The sequence below is a fragment of the Microcebus murinus genome, chromosome 4, assembly GCF_040939455.1.
Source record: "Microcebus murinus isolate Inina chromosome 4, M.murinus_Inina_mat1.0, whole genome shotgun sequence".
Lineage (NCBI taxonomy): Eukaryota > Metazoa > Chordata > Mammalia > Primates > Cheirogaleidae > Microcebus > Microcebus murinus.
Window position 1 is genome coordinate 42,221,461 of NC_134107.1, and position 20,262 is coordinate 42,241,722.

Consider the following 20,262-nt stretch of genomic DNA (forward strand, 5'->3'; position numbering starts at 1 on the left):
GGGAACCAGGAAATTCCATGTTTTGCCTGGGTGGCAGCAAACCTGGCTAAAGTCAGAGATGTCACTGAGGAAGGGAAGAACAGAAACTCAGGTGATTCCATCACATCATAGCAACTTTGTAAAATACCTGTACTGGCGTCATCCAAGCTCACTGTAATTCCTACCCTCACCCAAAGGCACTGTTCTTAGAAATAAGAAGCACTCACAAGAAGGCAAGAAAATTTTGAGAAGGGGTGCGCTTTGAGATTGTCATGGCCTGTGCTTTCCCAGGCTCTCCTCTTTTGAGCTGGTGGATCAGAACCATTTTTTAAAATATGGTCTATCTCAAACCCCTAAGCAAGAAAGATCAAATTTGTGCAACATGGTGGGTATGGCCCAAAGCTCTCTGTGTGCATCTCTCCTGAACACTTGCAGTGAGGGCCACGTGACAGAGATGGCAGGAAGCCTGGAGGCAAAGTGTGCAGATTTGAGTATCCCCCATAATTGAGTATCCCCCATAATCGCAGAATCCCTCAGCCACTGTTTCCTTATTGAAAGGAGAAGGTAGGAAGAATCAAGTTATAGGACCAAACTATCCAGGCTCTCCCAAGGCCCCTGAGCCCACCTCCAAGACCCCACCGGCCCCAGCATCTCTCCTAGACTCCCCAACTTTGCCATGATCCAGAGACTCCCATGACAACGCCGGGTGGACGAGGGTCACCAGGATGGTCCTCCGCTCGGCCTCACTGCCAAACCTCTTCTTGTTGGCTGGTGTCGTGTCCAAGCTGATTGCTCAAATTTTTAAATATGAACCTGGATGGTGCCAGTCACGGGAGCCAGAAAAGAGATTCCCCACCAAAAGACCCTTACACATGTGACCTGGTGTCTTGAAATTCACACCAAATGGTTTCAGAAAGCTGGTTTCTCACCCAGTCAAACCAGTTCCCACCTCCGCTCCTCCACTCCAATCTATCCTCGGCATGCAACTGGGTTAGTTTTCCAAACATATGGATCTGACTCTAGCAGTAAATATCCAAGATTTAGTGCGGTGTTACCGTTTAGAAAACAATTTCACCTACGAATTTTAATTTAATCCTCATAGCAACCATGTGAGATGGGTATAATTATTCCAATTTTGCGAATGAGATTGTGCTAATAAGGGACAGAGCTGTCACTTGACCCAAGGACAGTGCTTTGTCTCTGGCATCATAGCTGCCTCGCCAGGAAATACCTCTCCACTATTCGGTAACCTTTAGTGGCTCTCTCTGGCCTGTCAGTTCATGTCTGAACTCCCATTGGCACCAAAGTCACTTGACTATCAAGTCCTAACCACTTTCAGCCTCAATTCTCACTTCCCGTCGGTGTATACCACACTTTCCAAATTTTTCCATCAGCCATGCTTGCCTGTCTTACCCCACTGTTGTCACTTACTTATATTCATCCACCTGAAAATCCCATCTTAATACCTTCCTGATGGTCAAAATCCTCCCATGTGCCAATGCCCTGTTTTATGAAATGCTGCATAATTCTCTCATCGAGAAGGAATGTCTTCTTCTGCTCCCCTTTGGTGGCACTTGGTACTTTCCACTGTATGTTGCAGCAACCTGTGTGTTATGTCTTAAGTGCCCACATGAGATGAGAGATTTAGAAGAAGAGACCTAGTCTTACTCACATTTTCCTTACACATTATAACAAAACTAAGTTCCTTGTACAGAGCCAATACTTAATATTTGCTCATTTAATTTTTAAAAATGCATTTATGGAGAATCTACTGTATGCCACAAACTGTTAGGTTTTAGAAACATATGCATAATTAAGACATTGTATAAAAATAAATGAGTGAATGAATGGTGAAAATGTGATTCTGTTTCAATGTTGATCTGCACTATACTTCAGCCATTATTTTCTCCTAACTCGACAAGTTTTCTATAGGAAGAAGTTTCCTGGAAAAGGGAATGGTGATGGGTTCAGGGGTCCCCAACCTATGGTGAGTTGTATAATTATTTTATTTTATATTACAATCTAATAATAATAGAATTCAAATGCATAATAAATGTGGTGCCCTTGAATCATCTGAAACTATCCTCCCATCCCCAGTCCCTAGAAAAAATTGTCTTCCATGAAAACAGTCCCTGGTGCCAAAAAGGTTGGGGACCACTAGGTAGCAAAATGATCATAAAATGACAAATTACAATAAAAGACAAGAAAGAAGTAGCCCAAATCACACAGTAGAATCTGTAAATCAGAGATTTAAATCCAATTTTTGTACAGCCAAGCCATTTTAAAGGCACTCCGGGAGTTCTATTATAAAGAATCCTTATGGTGAATCTTTTAGACACCAACAACCCATCCCACATGCATCTCTTTGTAAAGCCAATTCCCACAAAACAGACTGTCGTGGAAGAATCCATGTTGCTGATATGCCGGAATAAGTGATCTTGCAGTTCTGTCTTGCAACTGTGAGATTCTGAATCTCTGTTTGCAGGAGAGACACCTAGGGAAAGGGGGCAGAGAGTGTGGACAAAGGAGAATGATCCAAGGGAGCAGGAGTAAGCTGTCTTCGAAAATAGCAGCAAAGTCCAGGGGGCCGAATAGTTGCCAAATAATTACAAACAAGATGAAAGACTGGCTGGAGGAAGCCAGGCTAGTTCTCAGAGCAGAGACCACATGAAGCTCCTTCCAGGCAGATCCTGTACTCCTTTCAAACAGCCCACAGTAGATTGATTTTGCTATGGATGTGTGAATTCTAAGCTTCCCACCTTTGTCCTTATCCCCATTTAGGGAAAGACTGTTTAGAAGGATTCTAAAAACACAACAGAGCATTTGCAACTGAAATTCCATGGTATCTGGGATCTGCTTTGAAATGCTCCAAGGAAGTAGAGTTTCAGGGTGGGGAGAGGGATAAATGGAATAAAGTTGGACGTGAGTTGGTAATAATTGAAAACATGTGACGTGGACGTGGGAGCTCATTATTCTATTCTCTCCAATTTTATGCATGCCTTAGAATCTTCAAAATAAAAAGTTAAAATACATACATGCAATGAGCAAAGGAATCTCAGGAAGGAAATAGAGGGTGATGAGCCAGCACCAAGCTCTGACCCCACTGAGTGTACTTCCTGCCCTGGCAGGAGCTCCACTGCTGGGCAGACAAGACATTACACCGAGTTTGGTGTTTGCTGCTCAGTGCAGGTGCTGAAGCGCAGTTTCATGGCTAGTCCTGAGCGTGTGTGTAGATCTCCTTACCATGCCTTTCCCAGGCCACAGCTTGACAGCAGGCTGGACACCTGTGTTCTTGGCATGTGCATTTCAGCATCAGCTTGAAAAGAGGGCATTTCTTTTCCCACTGAGGGGGGCCCAGATCATCCCTGTAGCCTTTCAACACTGAAGCTTCAGACGGAGGCAGAGCATGAGTATGTTATGCTCCTTTGAGGAGAACAGAGTCAAAGCTTCGGGGTTAACATGATCAGACAGGAGAAACCATGACGCAGGACCTCAGGGGTGGCGGGGGGCATCTCTGGGCAGGGAACCTGGGGCCTCCACCCACTCAATAGGAAAAGAATAGCATCTGTTTGTTTAATATGGGTAGTCCTTCTTCTAGGCTCTGAGTTCCTTGCTATCTGGGACTGTTTTATTCAGTTTTGCCTGGGGCCTAGCACAGTGTAGGAATGACATAAATGATTCCTGAATTGAAATAAAGTTAAATTGAAGAATGAAAAAATGATCATTAAAACACACACAGGATTTAACTTATCCAGTCCTTCTGTCCATGTCGCAGATCTACTCAGATTCTCTTTCTCTCTCTTTTTCTTCTCTCCTCTCACCTCAATTTCTCTGTCTCCCCACCCATGAAGGTAATTAATAATTCGGCAAACAATAGTGCATTCTGACGGTTAAGAAGATAACAACTTAATTGATATTTGTTTCTACAGCAGCACAATATCTCATTTTCCCAGGAGGGCAGTTTTGCATGGTTCTTCCAGGTTTCTCACAATAAAACAGATCAATCTTGGGGATATCTGAAGGCCATTTGTTCAGAAAGCAAGCTGGTGGGTAATGGGTTTGGAACAGACACAATGCTGTAATCGTTCTGTTTTAAACACTGACATTTATTTAGGGTTTTGTGAACTCATACATTATTAGGATAAATTCTAATTTATATCAGTATATAATAGGCAAATATATAATACAATAAATTGCATTTGTACACATAAATACAAAATTTGAGGTAGGGCCTCAAGAATAATGACTTCTTAAATGAATAATACACATTATATAATATGTACTCTATAAGATATATATATGATGCATCATTTGTAACATATTTTCTTCATGTACAATTAATGAAAAAATATAAGGACCTGATTAGGGAACATATATTTATTCATGGGCAACAATACCCACATAAGATGCTAGCATTTAGGACATTAGCTAAGTACACAATGTAAGAATTAACCTATTCTTTGATAGGTACATAATAAAGTGCAAAAAAAGACCAACAAGTGAGAGACAAAACAATTTTTAGTCAATTACTAAGTATCATCCTAACAATAAAATACACCTATAAGGCAAATGGTTACCTGAAGATGTATTTCATCCATGGCAGGCAACTCAAACCACTGCTTGCTTTTCAGAGGTGATGAATACCCAATCTGAAAACACTTTCTCTTTGGCTGCAGGCTGCTCAGAGGCAACCTGAGCCAAGACTACATTTCAAAATGACTTGGCCTTTCTGGACAATTGAAGCAAACTCTGAGAAACACAGGAAGCTTCACTTTCCAAAATCCTAGTGGGAAAATAGGAATCCAGACCAAATCACTTGGCCCTTTACCCCCAGCCTAGCTTTCTACGTGACACTCCATGTGAAAGAGAAGGACATGTTCATCTCTTGGCCTTGGCCTTTTGGCTCTACAAGACAACCTGCCACACAGCATGTCCTCTCTTGAGTCCTCTGCCTCAAAGAAGCATGTTGCAAACCCAAATCCAGGTGCAACAATAGCAGTATGACCTTGCCATCACACGTATGTTGAGCGACAGTCATTGTGCTAGCTTCTGGGAAGAGGACGATGGCCTGCAGCCAAAGGAACAAAGAGGGAAGAAAAATCTTACTTTCAGGCATGGGAAAACCATGCTGTTGGTAAAGGTGGACAGGAAGCACTGAGCGATACGTAGATGACAACAAGAACTTAATTAAAGGAAAACTCAACTCCAGTGCAATATTAGCATACAGACAACCCAAGTCTTACCTATTTAAAGGTCATTGTTGTTAAAGTGCTGCTCACTGAAATACAAGTCGATTATAATTTTTACATATTAAAAATACACTGGAAATTTAAAAGACATTGAGGTCATCAAGATTTGCACTGACCACAGACTTCATGCAATAAATAAATACAAAGGAAAAAGAAACAACGAAAGACCAGAATTAGACACACTTGTACATGACAAACACAGCCCTAAGGAGAATAAAAGTTACTAATATGCAAGACAAACATTTGCACAACAAGCCACAACAGCAATTGTTAAGAAATATACATTTTTTTTTCTCCTTTAAGGATTTTACAGGGTTACTGTTTTTCACATATGGCTTTTTTTTTTTCTCTGAATGAGTTTCTGGCATTTGTTGGTGTTATGAAATAATCTCACAAGTAAAAAATGCCCCACCATTCTGCACAGTGAACCAGCATACTCAGTTTCTTCCCAGTTTGAAGGGAAACTCTCAGGCAGCAGTTTAGGACGATGCTATTCATTTTACTTTTATTCATTCATTGTTTTTTTGTCCAACTGCCTGTGCATTTTAGTAGCATGGAAACAATCCATCTGGTCGTATGCATCTCAGCTCTTAGCGTCCCAGCTAAATCCACGGGAGGCGTAGCATGGCCTACACGATGACTGGGAACAGCTCGACACTGAACCAATGTGTCCCTGCCAGGGAGAGCCTCAGAGTTGAACATGGCTGTAGAAATGGACAGGACTAATTCTACAAGGTAACCGTTTCCAGGTAAGTTTGGAACCTTTCACCTGAGTGTATCCCTTTAAGTAAATTGTATATAAAACTTGGAAATTGCAGGGAAAGGGGAATTAAAAAAAAAAAAAAAAGCAGCTGCTCAGGAAGCACCTACTAAGTCTTACCCGGACAAATCCTAATTAACACAAATGTAGATTCCCCCCAAATACAAAACACACCAGCTAGTGAGAAGATCTCCATTGTTACAATTAAGTTTGTACAAAACAAACCTGGCTGCACCCATGGGGTCTCCTCCCACTTCTTTTAATCACAACAGCAATAATTAGCAGAAATCGGGTTGGTGGCCAGCATCAGACTCGAGTTTTAGCCAAGAGGCAAGAGGAAAGCCAAAAACCACTCATCCTGACACAAACATACCAGTCCCGTGAGAGAATGCTAATTGATTTAAGCTCTTTTCTTCAACCTTCAAATTGGAAAGGCTGCGGATAATTTCCAGGCCTAAATTATTCCTCCCCGCCTGTCTCACTCCACCAGATAGCCACTGAAGAGGCTCGTTTTGGGTACCCTTCTGCGACACCTGCCACAGTAATGGGGGCCCCCTCATCAGTATGGCTTTCTTGGGGAAACCTGTGTTCAGGGCAGACAGGTCGTGATGGGAAACACTGGAACAGGGGATACCACAGCTCAGCTCCCCAAAGCTAAGTTCAGGGGAAGCTCAGGGTTGAGTCTCTGGGATAGTTTCTAGCAAGTTCTAGCTTTGGGGGGCAGGGAGAAAAGGAGAACAAAGAAGAGGACGAACAACTATACACTGCAGACAAAGACATGCAAACCTAAAGTTCAAAACCCATCTTTGTTTCCTTTTCTAAAAACCTTTCACAAGCTAATTTTGAAAACTGGAAGTTCACATCAGCGTTGGCAAACGGCAATGATCTTTGCTTTGGAAAAGGGAGAGCTCAGTAAAATGAGGAGAGACTTGTTTGTCTATTTGTTTTAACAAATGAAGTCATTTTTTTTAAATGTTACATTAAGGTCTGTTGTTGGGTTTCATTGCTGTTAAACAGGATGAAAATGTCACGTCAATGTACAAGATTTGAACTGAAAACTTTGCCTGAGACCCTGTAATATGAAGACAAATGAATAAGAAAATGATTGAAATGGCCTCCCCTAAAGGAAACAATTTTAGGTTTAGATATTATTACTGTAAGAAAAAAAAAAAAAAAACAGGCTACACTATTCTAAACTCACCATCTCTACAGTAATTCATAAGATATTTATATGGACGGAAAACACCACTACGAGTACACACTACATGAACACATATCACATTTTTAAAATTTCATATATGCATGTTCAGGATACAAGATAATAAAGGTTACGGCTTCGCCAATCTCTGCAGACGTATGATTCGCTCTCATTAGAGTGCAGTTATAATGACTACTGTGAATAGGGAACTCTTAAAATTGAATTGGCTAAATGCAGTCTTAAAAGCTATAGTCTTAATTGGCTCACTCACTACTTACCTAAGCTGTATTTATCAGAAAATTTCTGTAAACACAATGGCCTAAAATGTACTACCAGTGCAGTGAATAGTGTAGTTGCTTTCTATTAAAACTCTCCATTTCTTTGATTTCTGTGACCACAATTGGCATTTACTGTGAATGAAAAAGTTGAGTAAAAATTGTGAAGTTATCTGTCTTTAAGAGTGTGTGTCCCACGTATATAATATATAGACAGAATCGGGGTAAGCCTTGTTTTCCCAGAGGTTGAAAGAGAACACATCTACAGCTTATAGAAAGACATTTAGAGGAGAAGAAATGCAGGATCATAACATTGAACCATGGTGCTAAATGTCATGTAGACACTAGAATGGAGCTCTACTACGAATGTGCAGGGGTGGAAGAGATAACCAAAAAAACTCACAAATGTAGTTATTAAAATGGAGCGAAGGGAAGAAAGCCAACACTTAAGCGCTGAGTTCATGGTACACTTGAGACGATTGGTCCAAATGAAGGAAACAGATGCCCAATTGTGACCAGAAAGACAAACTTAACCACCTCAGTGGTGTCCAAATCTACCAGCCTTGTCTTACATGCAAAACATTTTCTGACCCCTGCTGACCCTCTGAATATACCGTGTCTTGAACTTTTTGTGTCTGAATGTAATCACTACATTACTCAGCTGGGTTCTAACTGCTGACAAGTCCAAATTAGCAGTCTTATAATTCTGCCATTCTGTAGAAGTCTTACTGGCACCCCCATGACAACACGCAGTGGACCCTTCTCTACTGACCAAGCCACGCCTACCTATCAGCGCCCAGCTAGTTGATCCGCCCCTACAGGATGAAACATGTGCTCAGGGGACCACCCCCACCCGACACAGACACCATGGACACAGCAAACAGCGCTTCCGGGGCCTGTCTAGCTCTTCACCGTGGCATGTGACACTACAGCCTACTTTTCTACATAGCCACTCTCATGTATGGATGTGAACCGAGATGTGGGTAGAAGAAAGAGGAAGAAAAAATGGGAGGAAAGCCAGGGAAAATGTTAGGAGGAGGCAGAGAAGAAAATCAGGATCGGGTCTGGACCACCCCGCAGCACTGGACTAGCACTGGGTGCCCAGTTCCAAATCCTTCACTGGCAGTTTGAGTCCCAAGGAAGAGGTTCCCAAGGGGTCGATCATGTTCTTGTAACGCTCCCCGCGGTGCTGAGCTAAGAAGGGGCCCCAGTCCGGCTGCGGCGAGCACACCAACTTCAGCCTCTGCAAAGAAACCAAAGACACACATGGTCACAGAAGCAATGCACCTTCCTCCACTAGGGACCACCCACCCATCCCCACCCTGCTTGTGACCACTTCGCCAAAGCCCCCACTTCAGCCAAGAGGTCCCCTACCAAGAGAGGCAGTTAGGAAAATCAGTTTCTATTCATTAATTAGGCCAGGGACAGTGAAGAGGACACTTAGTTTGGCTCACTTGAAATTATTTACATCACTCTGCAAGCAATATTACAACTGTCCCATGTTTGCTTTGCACAAGATTAATAGAGGATAAAGGGCCCAGATTTTAATTATACATTTTTTTCCCTTCAAATGAAGAGAATCTGCGAGCTTCTCTCTCCACTGCCAAACACAGTCTGCAAAAGACATGGGCTCAATTACTTTTGTCTGTCGTCTCAACAGTGGGTTGCTACATCAAAATAATTGGATTTTGTTTAGCATATTTCCCGAAAGTATACAAATGACCAGGGGGAAAAAACGCAACCCCAAAGGTACATCGCCAAGAGTGAGCAAAGATTTTAATTATCTGTTGACAAAATATATGCTTCTGACTTGGTTCAGCAATGTGGGTTCCAGCAGGTGAGCTAAAAATAATGAGATCTCTAATCCTTCAACTGAAATTGTTATGGAAAATATAATTTGACTGGAACATTTTCTAGAAGAAGGAAAGAAAACATATTTCTGACTACATAAGAGGGAACAATTATATGTTTATTACCTATTAAAGTGAAGCTGGTTCTTAGAGCTGTTGGTTTAATCTCTCCTTAATCATCAATTTGCAACCTTTGTGTCCCAAATCAACCATAATAAATTTATATGGCCGACTCATCAGTTTAGAGAATTTCAGCCTAAGACTAAAGTAGCAGAGGCTAACCCAGGCTCTGTTCCGAGGGAGAGATTTCTGGGTCAGTTGCGGGGAGGTGTATCTGGGGCGGAAGTGAGCCGTCCCTGGGGCTCGGTCAGGCCGAAGTCACTTACCACAAGAGGATAACGAACAGAATTTCCTGAGGACAAAAACTGGGGTACAGCTTCAGTAAGAAGACTCCTATGCCCTACCTTTACACTGTCTCCATCGTTATTAGTCCAGTGAAAACAAAAACTACGTCCTTGCCACGTGGACATCTGTGTCGTGCACGTACTCACGCACCAGGTTCCCATCCCACGCCTCCCTTCTGGGGCCTCAGTGGGATGTTCCAGAAGCTTCTTCCTTTTCCAGCCTGACTGACCAAGAGCAAAGCCCATACAGCTGCTCTTCTCTGTCCTCTGTCACCTTGGTCTAGTCCGATGCTTCTCAAAGTTGAGCGTGCATCAAAGTCACCTGGAGAGCTCGTTAAACTACAGATGCCGGGGTCCTACTTCCCCAAAATCCCGGTTCAGTGGAGCTGCCTGGAGTCTGGTCGTTTGCATTTCCGACAAGCTCTCAGGTGAGGGTGCTGCTGCCCGGCCCTGGGCCAAGCCCTAAGTAGCACCGATCTAGTCCAAAATGCCAGACCCGTGGATTTTCAAGACAGGGCCGGGGCTGAGCGATTCCTGGCATACCTGAGCAAGTGACTTCTCATAAGTAACAAAAGCCTGACCACACTTTGCTGGTGGCACAGGTGGCAGTCCCCTTCCCATCCACTCTGGAGTGAGGGTGGAGATTCTTTGCATTAGAAATAGGAAATGGGTCCAGCAAGGAATTAACTGATCTAGAAAGACAAGTCTCAGCTCACACCAGCCATGACCTAAAACTTCCTTTACATTCTGCAGGAATAGTGACATTTTATAAAGCTCGGACCCCTCAACCACCCTCAACACAGGCACAGCAGGAAGTGATAGTGATGTTAGTTTTAAAAGTAATAGGTGTTTGGGAGAAAGGAGGCTTGCACAGAGAAGAACATCGGGAAAGGAGGAATGTGATGTGTGGTTAAAAATCAAACACTGAGATTTAAACTGTGGATAAGAGGAGAGGAGGGCACTCCAGGAAAGGGGAGGCACTCTGATCACTTATTCCCCAGAGCTGTCACAGCACTAAGGCATAGCATAATAACAGCTCCACTTGCAGATTGGCTGAGCCCCTCCATTAGAGGAATAATACATAATAAAAATGGGTTTAATAGAAACGGCAGCAACTGTAATCACTTAATCACCCAGCCTCCCTCTTGAATAAGTTTACCGAATCTTTTGTTTTCTTAACGTACAGAGCTTTCAGGAGCTCTCCCTTGGGAAAAGACGTCAGGGGAAAGGAGTAGATGGAATTACCTCAATAAATCTGCCAGGGGCCAGATGCATTTTTATCACAAACATAATGGGGATCCAGATAACGGAACAGGCCAGCATTAGCCATCCGAGCACCATGGACCAGTTAGGGTAGCGGTAAGAGCCGTAGGTCATGGGCTCCCACTGGTAAAAGCTGAAGCAAAGGATAAACTGGAAAGAAAAGAGAAACACACGTATTAGGGGTGGTGATATGAATTATTCATTCATTCCACCAGATCAAACCCCTGTTATGAATTTGATGCTTTTGTATCTATTATCTCATTTTATGCCCATGAAAGGGTAGTGTTATTATTAATCCATTTTTCAAATGAAGAAATTGAATTTCAAAGAGATGAAGATGACACACACTTAGCTGCTGACCCTGCAGTTGCTGTCCTATGGGAACTGAGCAATGTGTCACCGCCACGTGAATACGTACAGACAGGCCGAGAAGACACTTAAAGGACCTACACCAAGGCGACCAATGTGTGCAGGTAGGAGGGCGGACAGTGGTGTTTTTAAGCAGTTGTCTGTACTTTACATAATGGATAATCAAGCTTTTATTATAAGAAAGGAACCCATTTTAAGTTTATATATTTTTGTTTTTTAAAAATTGGATCTACTTTGCTTTCCCCTTGAATGGGGTATAGCCCACATGCAGGAGCTGCCCCCACAGCTGGCGGAGAGAGACCCAGAGCAGTCCCCAAGCAGTGACCGGGCCGGAAGCTTGGTCCTGTAATAAGCTGGGGGACAAAGCGAAGGGACGCACAGCTCCCTCTGCAACGACTCGACGTGAACAGGCGTCATCACCAACTGGTGAGTGGCGAGCCGGGAGACCGGCATGCTAATCTCGGCTCTGCCACTAATTAGCTGAGGGACTTTTATGTCTCAGACTTCTCTGCTATAAAGTGGATAGATTTCACTCCATGTGTCAACACAGGGGTTTTCTGGGGACAATAGTCTGGTATTTACTCAAGAGTCCACTCTCAGTTTTAGGAGAGGTCAGGACATATGTATTTTCTGCACATTATCCCCCATCACGGCACACTTGGCCTGGCAACAGACGTGAGGACCCCTCTGAAGACTTGGCCAGTGCAGCTGAAGGGGAGCAAGGGAATGCACACGCTGAAAACAGAGGCAGCTAAAAAGATGGAGCCAGGGTTCTAACTTGTCTAATCAAGCGTTTATGGGAAGATAGGGGAGTTTCCCTGAAAACTGTGCAGCTCCCTGTATTAACCCTGCCTATAGCAGCCTGGAACAATTCGCTCACATAAGTCCTTTCCCCCTCCCCACCTCTCTCCTCCCATCTTAAGCTATAAAATAACTGCCCAAAAATGATCGGAAGGAATTATGTCAGGAAAGATAATATATGAAAGTGTTTTTGGAAAAGCGTGAAGCACCATAGGAATGTAAAGCATCTATATTATTGCTGCAAAGCCCAGGCTGCTGGGGCAAGTGATAATTTCAATGCAACAATAATTCAATATATCAATTCCAAGCAATATGAGCCCGAAGACAACTGTTGAAAAGAGACTTCTGTGGAAAGAGACGTCTACTCTAGGCCCTTTTTAAAACATTTGCCCCTAGAGTTATAAGCTTTATTAACCAGTCTATTGGAAGTATGGCCTAATGTAATTATGGTAAGCTGCTCCATTTCATTTACTATATAAACAGGAATACATCTGCTTATGTGCATGCATAACTCAGTAGCGTGATCTGACTGTGTACACAGTAATTGCATGCAGAATATTTATAGCTCTATAAATCCACAAAGGCACATATAAAAATGATCAATTTCATTTCAGGGGCTGCAAAGTAATTTAAACCCATAATCGTAGCCTATTCCAGCACACCAAAAATATCCATTTTATAGAAGGGCAAATGGTAAAAAATAAGTGTTGGGCTTGGTCCTTTGACATCCATTTCCAGTTGCACAAAAATCACATCAAACTTATCTGTACAAACTTGTTCTTTGCCATAAATTTCCCTCTGCCAAGTCAGCTTTGATAAAACCCTCCCCTCAGATGGGCTGGCCATGAGAAGTGATCATTTAGCTACTAAGTCAGGATCGCCCACATTTTTTGTGGATGGCAGCCAAAGAAGGCGCTGGAGAGAGACTCATCACTTGAGGATGATGATGGCATTGACCACTTCTAATCCTGTGTTCCAAACAACACAGAAGGGAATCTTGTTCAGGATATTTTTCTTGGACCTCTCCACAACTTTCTGACCTAAGTTTTATAATGGAAACCAAGTAAAGTCTGCACAGTTGAGGAATTTCTCGAAAAACACATCAAGTGCCTAGAATTCCTATCCCTGACATTCTGCTCATAAAGAAGATTAGGACTATTTTAATCCAAAACTGGCCAAACTCCCCCTTGGAGGTACAAGCACTGGGTTTTTAAAAATATATTAGAGCATGGGCTTGAAGCCTAGAAGGCCCTAGATTTCAATTCTTGGCTCTGCCACCTGCAAACCATGTGGCCTTGGGCAAGTTCCTTAACCTCACCAAGCCTCAGTGCACACATCTGCAAAATGGGGAAAGCACCCTGCAGCAGGCAGAGTGGCCGGAAGCTTTAGAAACAATGTCTGTAAAGTGACTGCCTCATAACAGACCTCAGCAAATAGTAGTGCTGATGATTATTACTGTGATATGTTTCTGCAAAATATAAAAAAAAAATTCCATGAAGCTTAGTATCTTCTAAGACAGAAAGAAAAGGAAGGTAGACTCTAGAACAGATCCTAACTCTGATGTCAGCCAAACCATGTGTACAGCCTGTGCAGCCGTAACCAGGGAAGTGGCGAAGCTCAGACACAAGGAACACAGAGGCTGAGAGGCAGTAGAAGGTACTCGGCCGATGTTTTCTTCCCACCGATTACGTAAATTCGAGTTCTTCATACACATTCCAGTCCTGAGTTCAAGAGACTGAAAGCCTATCTTAATCCTTATCAACTCTCATGCTCCAAATCCGGTGGGCATTTTCAGACAAATTACAGTCTCTAAAATATGGGTACAGGTGTGGGTGTCGGTACGATGTCCACATCAGTGCAGAGAGAGCTAAATGCTTACTGATCGTTCTGTCTAAACCTCGGGCTTTTCAGGAAGAAATTGAGGTGTTTTGATTAAAACTCATGCTATGGCAGCAAAATGAAAAAAGATAGAAGATAGAAGGAAGGGAGGGAGGAAAGGAGGAGGGAAGGAAGAGAGAGAGGGAGGAAGGGAGGGAGAAAGGGAGAGAGAGAATGAAAAGGAAGAAAGAAAAAGAAAGGAAGGAAGGGAGGGAGGGAGGGAGGGAGGGAGGGAGGGAGGGAGGGAGAGAAAGAGAGAGAGAAAGAGAGAGAGAGAGAGAGAGAGAGAGAGAGAAAGAAAGAGAGAGAGAAAGAGAGAGAGAAAGAGAGAGAGAAAGAGAGAGAGAAAGAGAGAGAGAGAAAGAAAGAAAGAAAGAAAGAAAGAAAGAAAGAAAGAAAGAAAGAAAGAAAGAAAGAAAGAAAGAAAGAAAGAAAGAAAGAAAGAAAGAAAGAAAGAAAGAAAGAAAGAAAGAAAGAAAGAAAGAGAGAGAGAAAATATATTTTCTTTGCAATTATACTTTCATCCTGTATTGTTTCCCTTCAGAACAGCGGGCTCCGGTGCAGCGGAACAAGGGTCTTAATCTGGTTTCTAGTGCCACCTACTGGTTTCAGCAAGAATTGTAGCCAACTTCCTCCAGCCTTGCCAACGTGACACCCACAAGTCAGAAAGGAGAGGAAAGGCAAGATCTCTGCCAATTGCTGTGCTTGACTGTGGTGGCAGCTTATGGCACAATAACAAAGGTGACAAACTGTGAAGTCCCTGTGCAGATTTACTGATGCATGCAAGGTTCTGATCTTTAAGAAGATGAGGGTAAGAGGATCCCAAAATGTCATCAGCACATTTGAGGATGACAAGATAATCCTCAAAAGCAATAAAAGTCTAATTAATGCTGTATCACTTATAGAGCAGCTGTATTAAGTAGCAATAAAGAGCATGAGTTCTGGAGCCAGACTACCTGGGTTTGAATCCAAGCTACTACTAATTATTAGGTGTGCAATGCAAGGCTAGTCACATAATCTCTGGGCCTCAGTTTCCTCATCTGTAAAATGGAGATAATTACAATGCCAATCTTGCAGAGCTGCTGTAAGGGAGAGATGAGACAATATGTATAAAGTGCCATGACAAGAGCCTGGAACATGGTTAGCACATGGGAAATGTTGGCTGTATTTTGCAGTCTGCTATCAATACATCAAACAGACTGATATAATAGGAAATGTTCCACAGGGTTGCTCCAAAGACCTGTACATGAGTCTTAGCTCTGCACCTGACCAGCTAGGCACCTTAAGGCCAGCCTTTTCACCTCTCTGAACCTCAGTTTCCTCATCTAAAAGACAAGAATAATGCCCATCCCACCAGCTCCCAGGCTCACATGGAGGCACACATTGTGTTCAAATGCAAAACACCACATACACGTGCAATGTGCTATGTGCACAATAAAGCATGCGATCCTTACAGTCAAAATGGTTGGGGTTACAAATGCCCAGCAGACTTTCCAGAAAATGTTAGGCTGAAATCCAATCATCATCTCTATATCTTCACAGAACCTTTGCAAGCCTGCAAATAGACAAGCAGAGACCAGATATGAGGCACAGAGGCAGGGTGTGGGGTGACGGCAAGGGCAGGCACCAGAGCCCCTCCCTCAAGCGCCATTGGCCAGGGATGGCCCCAGCCTGGTGTCAACGTGACCCCTATTATGCAGAAAACCATCAGACAAATGACTCGCTGCCGGGAAGATTAGGGCAAAGTGAACATTTAAATAGATATTAAATATTCTCTGCAGTGAAGTTCAAAAATGTTAGCCCACGGTGACATCTAAAAAGCTCAGTTCCAGCTTGGCCCAGGCGTCTCAGCACTGCCACCGCCTGGCATCCTCACACACACAGCCTTACGTGCTTAGTGACAACTCTGGCAAAACCAATGAAGACTGTGGTCAATAGCGGCGTGTATTCTAAAATTTAGATTTGGGATTTAGAGCGAGAGTCACTGTACACTGGTTTTTGTCCCCTACCCTCCCAAGGACTCTCTTCCAGTGAGTTCCTTCTTTGCACTGTGCAAGATGATAACGGCAGGCAAACACCAGCATAAATTCGGAGTGGCCGTCGCCCACTCTGTTGTAACCCAGAGGACTGCTGTTTGTATAATCACTGCTCAACTTCGCTAAAGTAAAAAGCAGAGGAGATGGTTGTTCTCATAGCCCTACATAACCACCACCCCTGCACCTTCTTGGTTGAGGAAGGTTTTTTAAGCCACTCCTTGAAAGAAAAAGCCCTTGAGGAATGTTTTAGGATTGGGCAGTTTCTTACATTCTTTCCTGAGCTTATCAGAAGCGTGGCTTTCTCGGAACTGTGCAGTTATTACGCTGAAGAGACCTGAAAAGTCCCCGAGTGTAAGCTCCTTTGTAGGCAGCAGTTCTGGCTTAAATATAGCCTCAGCTTAAACACTCATCATTTCTTCATCCTCAGGGTCATTTATGTGAAAAGTGGGTACCTGACCGTCAACTCCTCCTATCCAGGATACTCCCAGATGCCTTCACCTGACCAGTGTCCCCCACCGCCTCCTCAGTCTGGACTCCTTCCTGGTCCCGTGTTCTCAACGCCTGCTCTCTGCTACGTGGAAGTGGGGAGGGAGGGATGTGATTCAAGAAGACAATCTCTTAGTGGGGCAGAAAGCAGAGACTATGGTATTCCTTCCAGGGAACAAAATAGTTCAACTCAGCCCCTTTAAAAATGGCCCTGATAATGTTCTATATTTTGATGTGGGTGCTAGTTACTTGGGGGTGGAAATTCATTAAGTTGTGCATTCAAGATAGTGCTCCTTGTGGAGAAAAGAGAACCCTAGTATGCTATTGGTGGGGAATGTAAACTGATACAACCTTCTCTGGGCCTCTGCTGGTTCATTGGGAGGACTGGGCCAAACGAGCTCTGAGGGCCTTTTTGGAGAGGTGACTCCATGATTCAGGGAGACTCCAGGTTGCTTTCTTGGGTCTATAGGCAAAAACTGCATGCTTTGGGCAGTTGACCCAATCATCTTTGTTTTGTTTTGATTTTTCAAAAAATTTAGGACGTACAAGTGTTTTCTGTCACATGGGTAAATTGTATTATGCTAGAGTCAGAACTTTCAGTGTACCCATTACCAGAATGGTGTACATTATACTAAATAGGTAGATTTTCATCCCTCACCCCCATCCTACCCTCCCCACTTCTTAGTTTCCAATGCCCATTACTGCTGTTGATGACTATGTATATCCTTTGTTTAGCTCCCACTTATAAGTGAAAACATGTGGGATCTGTTTTTCCATTCCTGAAATACTTCACTTAGGATAATGGTCTCCAATTCCGTGCAAGTTCCTGCAAAAGACATCATTTCATTCCATTTTATGGCTGAGTAGTACTCCATGGTATATAAATGCCACATTTTCTTTATCCAAATCAGTTGATGGGCACTTAGGTTGACTCCATATCTTTGCTATTGTGAATAATTCTGTGATAAACATTTGGGTGCAGGCGTCTTTTTCATAAAATGACTTCTTTTCCTTTGGCTAGATACTTAGTAGTGGGATTGCTGGATTTGTTTCCTTGTTTGTGTCCTTCAGAATTCATCAAACACCTTCAAATGAGTAGCCTCTGGATACTAGGCCTTCCAGGCATACGTGAGGGGAGAGAACTAAATAAATAGAAATCAAAGCTAAGGCCCTCAAAAACATTACAAAACATCAAAAGCAGACCTCAGTTCTTTAGAAAAAAAAAAATTCCAAACATTTCTATTATCAGCATAAATCCTGTTGCCAGGTTGTTCCTGTCCACTAAATCATCCCCAAGAGGTGGTGGCGTGTGTTGGATGGGCACAGGACTGTGACAGGGCTCAAGGTTAGACCTGGGGAAGACACACAGACAGCCTCCTGTGGGAAGAGGGGATGGCATTAAAAGTGCTCAAGCTTCCCAGAGGGGAAGAGCCTCGAACCTGGAAAATGTGCAAGAAAGAAGCTTCCCTGCTGCATGACCTTGACCTCGAGGGCTAAGACAGCAAGTAGTCAGGACCCAAAAGGGATCTGATCAGTTCCTTCTTAAAGACTAGTCTGAATTAGCAGAAAAACAGCAGGGAAAAAAGAAAAAAGGTGGTGAACCTGTGGCTACTGGTCTAGACTCAACAGATTTGAGGCTCAGAAATCAGCCCACAACAAACTCCATACAACCAAAAGATCCTGGACTGGGAAGTCAAGACTTGCTTCAATCAACCGATCACTTTCGCCTGTGCAACATTGTGGTTTCTGCCTTCATAAACCACACCCCTGTACTTTCTCTGGAGACAGTCTTCATGGGAGCTATTCTCCCTCCGGTGTAGCCAGGGCCAGCTTCCTGGCATGAGCTGTGCAGCCACACAGCGCCCATGCTCAGAGAGCACCACACCTGTTTAGTGCTCTCCGGCCACCATCCTGAAATTCTTAATAATTTTTTAACAAGGGACTCCACATTTTCATTTGGTACTGTGTCCCACAGATTATGTCTCCAGTTCTGTGTGTACCTACGGACAAGTAAGTCCCCAACTTATTCTTTGACAGTTCATGTGAAGGCCCCATTCCTGAGAACAAAACCCTCTGTGTTGACTTAGGTTTTCCCTACCTTGGTTGGCAATAAACTCAGCTTGACACTCCCTAAGTCTCAGTATTTATTTCTTTTATATTCTTTCATCTCTGAGATGCCACCATCTCAAGGTCTTCCTGACTGCTCTGGCCCTCCTTTATCTCTGGGCAGCAAAAGGGCCACATCCAGGGATGCACAGCTGAGCACTGTTTTCAGTGCACTTGCTTCTCCCTGGTAGCCAGTTGGCAAGTTCCATGAATGAAGGAAACTACCCCTGCCCCCCTCCACTATCCTAGGAGTCCACAGGGCATACAGTAGGTGCTTAATAAATACCTGTTCATTTACCCACATACATTTACCCTGTGAGTTGCTCATGAACTAAAGCCTCACATTCATAATATTACATTTACGAGTCCCAGCAAATGAAGCTGGGTAACCCTGCACCCTGAAGTGGGAGATGTATACAGTGACATTTCAGCCAAAAACATAATTGAAAGTGGAGCTCAGGGAGGAGACTCATGCAGGAAAAAATTAAGCTTAAATTTGTTGCATTCTGAAGGGATTTTTGTTTTGTTGTTCTTTTGTATTTTATTTTCATTTTGTTTCCTTTTGTGCTTAAAAAAAACCTTGCTAAAAAACAATTTAAATGCTGTGGTATATTAAAACAAAAAAAAACCCTGCTGAGTTCCACCAGCAGGATGAATAACAAGAACTGAAGACTAACATACTCTATCATGTAAAGGCCATTGCCTGATGTGAGCCTAACATCTCTCAAAAGCATGTGGAAAGAGAGGCAGTCCAGGAGGTAGAATATGAAACAAGTAACTGACTGATGTGGAAAACAGATGAAGACCACTTCACATATCCAGATTGGGGAAAATGTACAATGAAGAACCAAGTAGTTAGCTAGCGGGCAGGAGGTCTTGGTGGTAGCCATTCAATCGCATTGTTTCCCCAGCCAGAAGGCCCCTATATTGTCTTCCAGGAAAATGCAAACACTTTCAAAGTGACTCTACTTAGGTCTATTAAAGATATCGCTTCTACACCAAACTCAAGGAGTTCTGCTTTTAAACCTGGATACCTCAAACCGGGCTACTGGCCACTGAGCTATGTTGACTTAAGAACTTCAATTAGCTATTTCAATCTAATGATAAAACTTGAAAATTATACCTACCATATTTCAAATATTTGAATGATATCCTCTAGAATCTAGAGATTATTAGAAACAAGAAGAAAACACAAATCTCTGCAATTCGCTTTCTTATTTTTTTAATTCTGTGGCCAAGAAGGGAATGCAGCCGGTGAGTCAGGTTCCTTTGCACCCTTCACAGATTCATGTTCAACAACCTTACATGAACCTCGCACTGGTTTGGGGGTCTCATCATCACAATAAAGAATGCACAGTACTCTGGGGTATAATTTACATATTTGCACAGGCTTTTCTTTGCATCACTAACAATTATGTTAGGTTATTTCAACTATTTCTTTCTGAGATTCACTTCTTAAAATTCTATCCAGATCCAAATCAGACGTTCACACCCACTGCAGAAGTCAAGTTCAACCCAAGCCCAGCAGAGTCAGCCTAGCCCAACATTATTACCCTTAGAGACCAGAGGATTTCCTGTGTGGTCCTTAGGAAAATTAGCATAGTCCAG

At 43.1% G+C, this 20,262-nt stretch overlaps 1 protein-coding gene across 1 annotated transcript in view; it reads right to left on the reverse strand.

Moving 5' to 3' along the window:
* Positions 1 to 4,214: 4,214 nt before the first annotated feature.
* SLC6A5 (solute carrier family 6 member 5) overlaps positions 4,215 to 20,262 on the reverse strand; it is a 52,479-nt gene continuing 36,431 nt past the window's right edge. The window contains exons 13-15 of the mRNA XM_012735521.2: positions 15,481 to 15,581; positions 10,961 to 11,128; positions 4,215 to 8,704 (exon numbers count right to left, since the gene is read on the reverse strand). Coding sequence (XP_012590975.2) covers positions 8,549 to 8,704; positions 10,961 to 11,128; positions 15,481 to 15,581 — 425 coding nt within the window. The 3' untranslated portion in view covers positions 4,215 to 8,548. The remainder of the gene's footprint in view (positions 8,705 to 10,960; positions 11,129 to 15,480; positions 15,582 to 20,262) is intronic.